This window comes from Topomyia yanbarensis, chromosome 1 (genome assembly GCF_030247195.1).
Source record: "Topomyia yanbarensis strain Yona2022 chromosome 1, ASM3024719v1, whole genome shotgun sequence".
In the NCBI taxonomy this organism is placed as follows: Eukaryota; Metazoa; Arthropoda; class Insecta; order Diptera; family Culicidae; genus Topomyia; species Topomyia yanbarensis.
Window position 1 is genome coordinate 69,154,752 of NC_080670.1, and position 11,914 is coordinate 69,166,665.

The following is an 11,914-nucleotide window of genomic DNA, read 5'->3' on the forward strand; positions in this document are numbered from 1 at the left end:
TGCCAATAACTAAACAATCAATTACTACAAGGATTCTTTTGTAACGTGCTGAATGTCTTTTCGAAAAAACTTTCGAAGACATCGGTCAAAATAGCGGAGGTATTAATTTTTCCCCAAATTAGGAATTGTCTCTTGTTCTTAAGGAGCTACTCTAGCATTGCTATTATAATCAGCATTGCATTAGCGTAGTGGTTATTTCAGCAGTGCAGTTTTTGCCTTAAGAGCCAATGCGTAAGAATTCCTAATTTGGGAAAAACATTTTTCGACCGATTTTTGTGATCAAAATATCGTTAGACGCGGAATTGAATGTTCTTAAAAATGCGCCTTTAAAAAAATGAACATTTTACATGAAAAATCACAAAACATTTTTAGAACCGAAAGTCTGCTATAATAAAGATTGTGAGGGTAAACAACATTTGTCAAACAATTTTTTGTATTGCATTTGATGAGACTTACTACCTATACTATATTTCTCAAAAAGATCAAAATCAATGTAGCACCATGTAATTTGTCATGTATCCGCTAATCGCTTCGCAGCAGTAAATTACCAAATCAATAAAATATTTTTACGGGTCATTAACAATCATAAATAAAAGGTATCATTTGTTTATCGCTCAGTTATCATTGGAAGTGAAAGCTTCAACAAAACCGACCAGCAATAAAATTCTACAGCCACTTTGAGTTAAATCGTACGCTGACCGACACTGACGCTGCATGTCGTGAGGCATGAGTACAACTAGAACAAGACGATTCGGAACTAAATTAAGTTATAAAAATAGAAAAGGAAAACAAAACCACTTATTCGCGTTTGCCGGTCATATATGCTCTACAGTCGGGGTCATGCACAGCGGCTTGCAGGTATCATGTCACACAGTGTAAAGCAACATACTCCTAGACGAGGGTATCACCTATTTATCTATTTTAATTATATTATGTGTCAACGATCGCCATGCTCATGCTCTGAGTGCATATATGTGTGATATCGCTGTATGTATGACGTCACTTGTCCAACGTTCGGTCAATAAATAGACCCGTCAAACTATAGCCGGGAAGAAGAGGAAAGCACATATGGTGCTCAATGTACACACCGGTATATTGACGTTAGACAACGTCTTGCTCTTGGACGCGCGCGTGATGATATAAGCGTTCCAAGGTTTTTCACGTCTATCTGTGAATTGTGTTGTCCAACACCCCACAACTGCATAAACAGCTATGCAGTACGTTAGTTGAGTCACTAAAATGTTGTTTTGTTTACTAAACAGGTAAGCCTGAAGTCGCCAAATTATGCTTGCATTTCAGTCATTAGAGCGGGAGGGGACTGAAAATTACTATTATGATTAGATAACATTATATTTAGAGGCGTGAGTGTAATCAGATTCGACCTCGCTCCTAGATCCTCACGTGATATATCTGAATGCAGCATGTAACTAAATCAGTTCATATTCAACCTTCGATTGAAACATACGCATCGCACAGTAGCTAACCAACTATAACACATTGAGTCCAGGGCCGGCGAAAAGCGTGGGTAGTATGGGTAGTACTACCCACTCGAAAATAACCGAGTGAGTAATTACCCACTCGAAATTTTGAACCATTTCAAAAAATTTTGATGTGCAACGCATGTATCTCGCACTACACACATTTGAAAACATCGATGTACCACAATTCCATTTGCATAAACGAACGTGATTTAATGTGAATGTAATGTAAGCGTGTGCATTGCGAAAAGGGAAAAAATCCTTACTAATGGACCCCTCACCCTATGCTTTCTACCACTCGGGCGTAAAGTGTTTCGCCGCCCCTGATTGAGTCAATTGGTGTGATTGGACAGTCCAAGTTACTTCGAGTCAATACGGCAATAAAAACGAAATAAAACAAACAATACAAAAGACCAATCGACCATCGCAGCCGGCAAAACGTAGAAAGATTTGCAGGTTACCAATATCAAGCTACTGTAACATATAAGAGGAATATCAAATTACTTAACAATTTTCTTCATAAGCTGTGAACATATTATTTTTACTCTCGGAAGAATCGAAGGTCACCAGGCCCGTGTGCAAGGGGAGGGTTTTGGGGGTTCAAACCCCTCTCATGGAGTTTTGAATTACTTTTGAAAATTTCTTAACTTCCTGATCAAAAATTATGATACCACCCGTTTTGACACACACAATGTCATTTGAGTTCGGTAATTCTAGAAACAAGTCTTTGAAAAAAGTAAAGAGATGTAAGTCGATATTTGTAGCTGACCTGAGCAAGGCAGTTATACCACGAATGTTGGACAGCAAGCAAGAAACAGCATCAATAGAAAAACACGAAAGACTAACACAAAATAAAAAGAGAACAGCACAAATCCTGAATGAAAATCCTGAATGAACTTTTTCCCTCTAGATCAGCCACTGTGAAAAAGATTTTCTTCGCACGTATCTGAACGCCTCATAACACAGCTTTTTCAAATATGATATTTAGTTAAAGTATTTCATAAACGTGGTAGTTAGTTCAAACAGAGCCGTCAATAGGAAGCACCTAAATGGCTCAATCAATCACAAATCGATATAAATAGAGGCGCCGCGTGCTTGTTTGCATCAGTTTTTGCTCATATGCCAAATGAGTAACATCATGGCTGTTGTTTCTGGACGCTACAATAAGCGATAGGTATAGACGGCGCGATGTGCTGGATGCAAAAGATTTAGATCAGGCAATTGCGGCGTTCTCCGAGTCAATATATGAGATTCTTCGCCGCAATATTCCTAAAAAACGTGTCAGCAGAAGCAGATTATAAGTTTCCGTGGTGGTCGGTTACCGACGCAACGTTCTCCGGAAACAACCAAAGTGATAGTTACGTCGTAGGACCGACGACAACAAAACTATTCTTCGTCAAATAGAACTGCAAAATGAAACAGTTCGTAACAGTGCATTAGGTGAATATCTGAACCAGGTCCAACGCAGCCTTCGAAATAGTCCCTCGATATTCTGGATGTTTCAAAATACCAAAGAGAATAGGGAAAGAGACGAATAGTGTGAAGCCAAAAATACCTTATTGAGCAGACCAATCGTGCAATGTAAATAAACATTACTCACGCCTCAGTTGGAGGAGGTAAGTATTGTACATCTATCAAAAAAGAAATGTCAATTTTCGTCAGAATTTGGTTCAATCGTGATTGTGAGGTGCATTCTAGAGTATATGTATGAGTAAAAACAAGCTTTAAAATTATTTCATGTCTTGCATCGTTTGATAAACAAATCCAACGATCGACATACGGTTTGTTTTCAAAACATAATAGGAGTCATTTAAAGTGCTGCCTGTGGAAGCGGTTGCCAAAATTCTAGTGTTGAAATCATCATAAAGGGAGTGTTGCCGTTTTGACTGATTTTCACTCTTCGTCTCTTTCCCTATTCTATTTGCAAAATACCAGAAAACGTTCCGAGGGTATACCAGAAAATGTCTTTTTTCGATACAAAAATTCACAGTCGGCGGATCTTTTAGCAGAGCACTTCCGAGAAGAATTTAACAGCCCTCCTGTCTATCTATCGCAACAGTACCTTGAACCATTGCCAACGTATAATATCAACCTTCCTCGTTCTAGCGTAAATGATGCCGATGTATTCAGCGCTCTGTACAGTGTTTATTCGTTGAAAGGGCCTGGTCCGGATTGCTTGCCTCCTGCGTTTATGAAACATTGTGTCCGAGCTCTCTCAGCGCCAGTCCGAGCTCTCAATCTCGGAAAATGTTTTCCCAAGTGTATGGAAAGAAGCTGCTATAGTTCCCATCCATAAGGCTGAAAACATCCACAATATCCAAATTACAGAGAAATCTAGATATTAAACTGTCTAGCTAAATGGAAGAACGACCACTTTATCTTCAACCTCCATCTGTTGGCTTTTGGTTAAGGTTTTAGCAAATATTATTTTATTTTGTCTATCGCCTGCATTTCCTTTGACCTTTGAAACGTAGGCGATAGACAAAATAAAATAATATTTGCTAAAACCGTGACCAAGAGCCATCTCCATCTGTTGTCTAGCTAAAGTCCTAAAGTAGGTTGTGCGCTGCACCTTCGAACATAATTGACGAATGTCAGCACGGATTTGTAAAAAAAACGTCCCGCCACTTCAAACTTGATGACGTAAATAGGTTTTCTGGTTCTAGCTGTCAAGAAGCGGCAACAAGTGGACGCAATATATTTTGATTTCGCGAAAGCATTCGACAAGATGCCCCACAGCGTTGCTGTTTTGAAACTGGATCGATTTGGTTTTTCTGGATGGGTAACCAGATGGCTGCATTCCTACCTCTCAAAGCGATCCGCTTTCGTTAGAATCGGTACCACACGTTTAAGCACGTTCGAAACGCCAACTGGTGTGCCTCAAGGAAGTCACCTAGGGCCGCTTATCTTTCACTTATTCATCAACGATCTCTGCAGCCGCATTAAGTCTGGAAAACTACTCTACGCTTATGATCTGAAAATCTTTCTTTCAGTTGCCGCAGGACTCGACTCTGCTGTGATAGATGATATAGACAATATAGAGGAATAGTGCCTACTAAACGGCATGCAGATCAACGTCGATAAATGTAAGGTGATAAGTTTCGGGCGCTTGGAAATTGTAAGGCGTTGCGAATATGCCCTTGAAGCCTGTGTCATCGAGAGGGTGGATTTTATCCGTGTCTTGAGAGTGCTGTTCGGCAGAAAACTTCGTTTCGCCGACCACATCACTGCAACAACGGCAAAGGCTGCAACAGTGGGCTTTCTGAAACGGAACACAGTTGATTTTTTTCGGATTTCTGCGAACTGATCCGGAGCACCTTACAGTATGCTGTACAAGTATAAGCGCCATACAATGCCGCCCAAAGTAATCGGTTGGAGCGTTTTCAAAGAAGCTTTATACGGTTTTCTCCCTGAAAACTGGCTTGGGACGACCCTATCCGTCTTCCGCCGTAGATGCATGTTGCTGTATTTGTCAACGTTAGACTCTCGCCGCACCTTTTTGCAAAGAATGTTCATCTACGATATGTTATCGTACAATATTGACTGTCCCGAGATTCTTTCTTGGATTAATTTGTTTGTACCTCCTCGTGGTATAAGGAATCGTCCACCTCTGTGGATTCCTAGACGCCGTACAGCTTATGGCCAGAATAATCCAATGGGCGGATGTTGCAGCAAATTCAACGAAATATCTTTAGTTTATGACCTCCATACCACTAAATCTAGTTATAAGTTAGCAATCAAAAAATTTAAAATATTGACATGAACAATAGTATTAAAAGTAATCTGTACGGTATATGCCGAAGACGAAATAAATAAATAATTTTTTTTCGGAAGATGAACAACTGATGAATATCCATAGCCTATGTGGCACATGTTCTGATCATTGAGTACTCTAACTTGAGTTTAGATATTTCTTGAGTCTAGTCTAGTCTACACATACAGAGCCAATACATGTAGGGATCTTGTCAAATTGCAAACGTTTGCTAAAATTTTTCTTGTCAATATTAATGTTCGTCGCACATATGGTATGTGAAACAACCATTAAAGCGGCCAGGCCAACTGTGCAGCGTACAATGTAGAAGATGATTAAAAATTATACGGCAATCAAATTATTAATTTAATGAAGAATTGAATCAACGAATCATTTTGAACTTTGAATAAGGAAGAAACTTGGTCAAACGTTGAGATTGACGTGACTAAGAAGATTCTCCTGTGGTCCTAACTTTCTGGTATGGGACAACGTTGAGTTTAGACATTTCTTGAGTTTGGACAAAGTTTTCAAAACCATTTGAATAGATTAATCTGTTCAGAGCTTGTACATAACAACAAAAATTGATTTTTATATATATGAGCAGGATGTAGTGCCAAACAAAAATTTCCGTTGTAGAGGTTACCGGAATGATTGGGTGGTCATGATAATGGCCACCCGATCTTGTGTAGTTTCTTGTGGGACAATAATTTCGGCTCGGACTAATTTCACATAGGGTGACAGGTCCTGGGCATTAATGATGCGGTTTCTTAATACTTTGCGAGTGGATTTCGTTGCCAACTGTTTGCGGGGAGCCTTCCCACTGGTGAACTTACAAGCGGTCTGCTTGGCACGACATCCGCGTACACAATATGAACAGATGAATTTTTCCCACAGGCAATTTTTTATGAGTAAAAAACCTTCATAATCATCCACTAGGCGCTGCATACTGTGTAATGATATGCTTACTCGGCGGTTGAATGGTACGGCCCAATCATCGCGCAGATCATGAACACTTTTAGGCCAGGCCCGCGCGAAAAGGAGGGGGTTTGAGGGTTCCACTCCCCCTCCCCATGAGTGTTTTGAATTACTTTTAAAAATTTAATAAGTCCCTGTTCAGGAAAAAATATACTGCAAACCGTTTTGACACATAAAATGTCATTTGAGTTCGGTCACTCTAGAAACAAATCAATGAAGAAACCAATGACGAAGCTTTTCGAAGGTGGCTGGAAAGGGACGTATGTCAAGTTGAACGGCTTCTCTGAAGGATCTGTTCATGTTTCGACAAGTTTCGATATTAGCAGCAGTAGTCAGTAGACAGCAGATGTCAGTCAGCGGGCTAGCAACGGCAGCTAAGGATCAAAAACACGAAGTTGGAGAAAATCGGGATATCGTTGTCTAGAGAAATTTTACCGCCGATGATTATTCCGTTGGAGTGACAGCGAAATGGATCGCGGAAATGGGCATCGGTATAGGGTGAAATACCGCAGCCGAGAAGTTCTCAGCTCCAGCTAGCAGAGAAATAGGAACGTCTAGCACAAAGAAGGATAAGAAGCCCGGCGAAAGTGGTTGTAAATAGATGTAAATCCTTATAGTTGACACCTCCGGATCGGTTCATGTCTCAACAGGTGACGATATTTGCAGCAGACCTAAGCAGGTCAGATATAACGCGAACGTTGGACAGTAAGCAAGGAAAAGTAGCTATGGATAAAAACATGATGATTAACACAAAACAAAACAAGCAAGAACACAATCCCTACTAAAGCAGTACTTAACGGTTGCCCCGAATGGATGAGGATTGCGAGATACAAGAGGTTTAGGTTTAGTCGGTTGGCGTAACAACTACTACAAACCAATCCGAATCCACCACGAATATATTCACAAGGTGTCTTTGGAGGAATTGTTCTTATGAATATTCCTCACAATAAGATAAAAATTAAAATTACGCATGGCTTACTACGATCAAACTAAAAAAAAACTTTTAATACTGACAAGATCAAAAGTTGGTGTCTTCGACAAAGTTTTAGAAATGTACGTAATGAAGAATTTTATTGAACAACTAGAACTTGTAGGACTTGAGGTTATCGATTTATAAAGCGTTTTGTTAATATAACTTTTTCCACTGTGACTTTTCGTGCAAACGATGTTCCAGACAAATGTTGAGTTATTAAAACCACATAATATTGTGGAAGACTGCATGTAAAAATTCAATTATTATTGCAAACTGCATGTAGAAATATTGTTGAATACTGCATGTAAAAATTTTAGCTGAAATCAGCGGCGCAGCGCACACCTCTTGTAAAAATATTCATTCGTTTTAAAGATATTGAAGAACTTTAAATTTTTTTACACCAATTTCAACTGCGTATAAGAGAGAGAGAGGTGCAATCCAAAATAGACGAGCAGGCACTATTTTCAATGTCCAGATTACGCATAATAAAGGTAAGAAGGTTTAATGCGTAGCACTCTAGAACCCTATGAATAGGGTAAGTGTTTTTTTACTTTTCCATATAAAAATCAACAAAAAATCGTTTTTTTTGTAAATAATGGTAAAAAATGTTAAAATCTTCAATAATTTTGAAAAGAATGAGTATTTTTACTAACAGTCTTCAACAATATTATGTGGTATTAATGCCTTCACATTTGTTTGGAACATGGTTTGCACGAAAAGTCACAGTGGAAAAAGTTATATTAAAAAAAACTAGATTTAAGGGTGTTGAATAGAAATTTAAGGGTGTTGAATAGAAAACGCTTTATAAATCGATAACCTCAAGTCCTACAAGTTTCTAGATAACAAACATTTACCCAATTTGTTGAGCTGAGTCGTTTGGTTCGCAAGATTAGGTCCAGGCCTCTGAAAAAATCTTCAAATGAACGTTAAAAAATTAAGCCAAGCCCCCCCCCCCCTGAGAATTTTTTGCGCACGGACTTGTTTTAGACAATTCATTTTTGTCTTTATCTATAGTAGTTGTTCATTTTACGGATTTAGATACGAAATTGTGCATATTTTTGATCAAATAGTGCAAACATCTAGTTAAACTAGCAAAAAGTGAAAAAAAAAAAGATCATCGCGAAATTTTTATTATCTCTCGAAGGAACATTCTTTGCCATTTACTGTTTGAAAACAATTTGACTATAGATCGCTTGCGGTGGTGCATTCGAATTGTCCAATTTTTGATGATGCGTTTCAGTATTTCAAGTGGTATCTGGTAAATTACTTGAGTGATGTTGGCTCCCAATTATTTCATCGTTGCAGGCTTAGCCACATAGACTTTTGACTTAACATAGCACCTTAGAAAAAGTCTTGAAATGTGATGTCACACGATCTAGTCTGCCAATTGACAGCCGACAGCGAGGACAGTCTGTTAACATGGCACGATAAACAAAATCCGTCCGTAAAATATACCAAGTTGATGTATACTAAAAACCACGCTATTGAGAATGGCGTCCAATCGATTCTTCGCGATCATCGCGTACACACTCGGCCACCGCCGCTATGTTTTCTTCACTTTCCGCTGAATGTGGTCGATTTGGTCAAATATAATCCAATAACACGTGAACTGTGTCTCTAACTTGTCGATTGTATGGCGAATAGTGGCCTCAGTTAGCCAAATATGTCGACCATAGTATAGTCGAAGTGCATGAAACACATCCCTAACAGAGTCCTAATTCTCGTAATGCAGTTGAACAATTTATAGACAGTGAGCCGGTGTAAGTTGTTCCATTATCAAATGGCACACAATTCAGAACAACAATAGCATGACAGTTTGCTGTTGACAATTGTTTTACTAGAAAATGCTCTGTTGAAAAATGAACCTCATGTTGAATCACCCTGCAGTATTACACCTGAACCTATAATTCTGAAAATTTCCATAAATCAGCATGGAAAAACGGTAACAGTTAATGCAGAATTGGTGAGGGTTTTACTGTTTTTATTTTTCAAGAATATGATTTTTTTCTGCTGAATCTCAGTTTTTTTGCATCTTTTGTTCAAATCTTAGCAAAAGTGACTAAATAAATAAATATTACTTTGCTGAGATATTAGTTTCTAAATTTGCTAATTACACGGTCATGTAAAAATTGACGAACTGCATTGAGCATGTAATTAGGTGAATAAAATTAGGATCAATCTTCATCACATTATTTTTAGTATTACTTAAATATGTTTCGAAATGTTTGAATTTGACGTTAAACCAGGAGACCCGGATATCGCTTCCAGAAGACGGAGTATCCGAGTCAATACTGGAGGAGTTGGAACCCTGGATGCAAGATTATTTAAACTCTTCACGCTACGCACATCATTCTCTCGACATATCTAAGGTGAAAGGTGTTTTTCAAAAATGGGATACCTTATTTGATATTCAATCGGAAAAGTTATCTACCGCATCAAATTCAATGCAAACGAGTATTCTAAATTTCCACACAATGTTTAGTAAGTATAAAAAATAAGCACAGCACTCTTTAAGCACACCATTCAACTGACTAATAAAGAGACAAACCCGAATCAAAACCAATACCTGTGCTTTGCCTTTGGCGTTGAATCACAGCATCCGCCCCTGCCGACGTCGATGCTTTGCTCTCGGCGACGGTCGCCATCTTGCTTTAGTTGCTCCTTTTATCTGAGTATCCTTGCTGGTGGTAGATTTATCACACACTAAAGGGATGCTGTACCGCAATGGGAACTGCGCTTTTTCTTTTTATTCCAGAACAATTGAACTGCACTTTTTGCTGATTCTATTCACAAATGAAAAATAAAACACTGCTCAAATATCAATGCCAGCAGTCACGCTTTTTCAGCTGCTTCACAACAACAAAGATGACCTATTCCAACTATTTTTAAACAGTAAAAAGTACAATTTTTATCACATTTTCGAATCCAAGGTGCTCGACGGTGACGATTCGCGAATTTTCAACACTGTACAACAAGTGTCACCCCAGCTTAGTCGGAATAATGGCCGAATGTCTCATCAATTGGGGGAGATCAACCCTCGACCGAATGACTCGCGTTGAGTGTATGGATTTACCTTTTTGTTTATATGACACCACGAATTACCGTCCGCGTCGCTGTTGTCCGATGATAGGGAGAGATATGATAACAGATTTAGGAAGCATTCATAAAAACTGCCGTAACCGTTTCAACTGAGGAAATTTTCGTTTCTCTATGTTGGTCGAAGTTTATGCGCCAATCAACGCATGCGCCATTCTGTTTTCAGCCAAATACAATAGGTGGCATACTATTTAAAAGCTCGAGGAAACGCTGGCAAAAAGCATTTCTGTTACACTCAGACGTGAGAAGCAATTACCGGTTTTACATCATATTGTTTAGTTGCGGAGACGCTTGGTTATTGATGAGTTAATTGAAAATTGATGAACGCGTTCTTCCGATAGGAGGTCAAAAATGATACAGCTTTTAGGATTGATAAAGGTATTCCGATTTTGGATAAAATGAACGGGTGGGTGGAAAGGATTACTATGTACTGAAAAATTAAACCAAAAACCAAAATCAATTGTTTCCTAATGACGCAATTTTCAGATTTCTATCTTAGTAATGACTGAACCGTTCAATATTATCAGCTGATTTATATTTTATTTTATATATTAATATCTTATTATTGTATATTAATATCTTGGAAACTTAATAGATATGAATAATCTATCTATCTATCTATCTATCTATCTACCTATCTATCTATCTATTTATCTATTTATCTATCTATCTATCTATCTATCTATCTATCTATCTATCTATCTATCTATCTATCTATCTATCTATCTATATATCTATCTATCTATCTATCTATCTATCTATCAATCAATAAATCAATCAATCAATCAATCAATCAATCAATCAATCTATCTATCTATCTATCTATCTATCTATCTATCTATCTATCTATCTATCTATCTATCTATCTATCTATCTATCTATCTATCTATCTATCTATCTATCTATCTATCTATCTATCTATCTATCTATCTATCTATCTATCTATCTATCTATCTATCTATCTATCTATCTATCTATCTATCTATCTATCTATCTATCTATCTATCTATCTATCTATCTATCTATCTATCTATCTATCTATCTATCTATCTATCTATCTATCTATCTATCTATCTATCTATCTATCTATCTATCTATCTATCTATCTATCTATCTATCTATCTATCTATCTATCTATCTATCTATCTATCTATCTATCTATCTATCTATCTATCTATCTATCTATCTATCTATCTATCTATCTATCTATCTATCTATCTATCTATCTATCTATCTATCTATCTATCTATCTATCTATCTATCTATCTATCTATCTATCTATCTATCTATCTATCTATCTATCTATCTATCTATCTATCTATCTATCTATCTATCTATCTATCTATCTATCTATCTATCTATCTATCTATCTATCTATCTATCTATCTATCTATCTATCTATCTATCTATCTATCTATCTATCTATCTATCTATCTATCTATCTATCTATCTATCTATCTATCTATCTATCTATCTATCTATCTATCTATCTATCTATCTATCTATCTATCTATCTATCTATCTATCTATCTATCTATCTATCTATCTATCTATCTATCTATCTATCTATCTATCTATCTATCTATCTATCTATCTATCTTTTTTTTTTTTTTTTTTTTTTTTTGAGAGCAGTAAAAAAAA

The 11,914-nt window shown here is 37.3% G+C and overlaps 1 protein-coding gene across 2 annotated transcripts in view; it reads right to left on the reverse strand.

The window, feature by feature from the left end:
* Positions 1–10,385, reverse strand: part of LOC131677871 (microtubule-associated protein tau) — an 82,418-nt gene extending 72,033 nt beyond the window's left edge. Inside the window, exons 1-2 of one of the 2 annotated variants that reach the window (XM_058957954.1) lie at positions 10,251–10,385; positions 9,744–9,960 (exon numbers count right to left, since the gene is read on the reverse strand). In XM_058957954.1, the coding sequence (XP_058813937.1) occupies positions 9,744–9,822 (79 nt within the window). In that variant the 5' untranslated portion in view covers positions 9,823–9,960; positions 10,251–10,385. Of the gene's footprint in view, positions 1–9,743 lie in introns of both variants that reach the window. The other variant, XM_058957953.1, reaches the window with a different exon arrangement.
* Between the last annotated feature and the right edge of the window lie 1,529 nt (positions 10,386–11,914).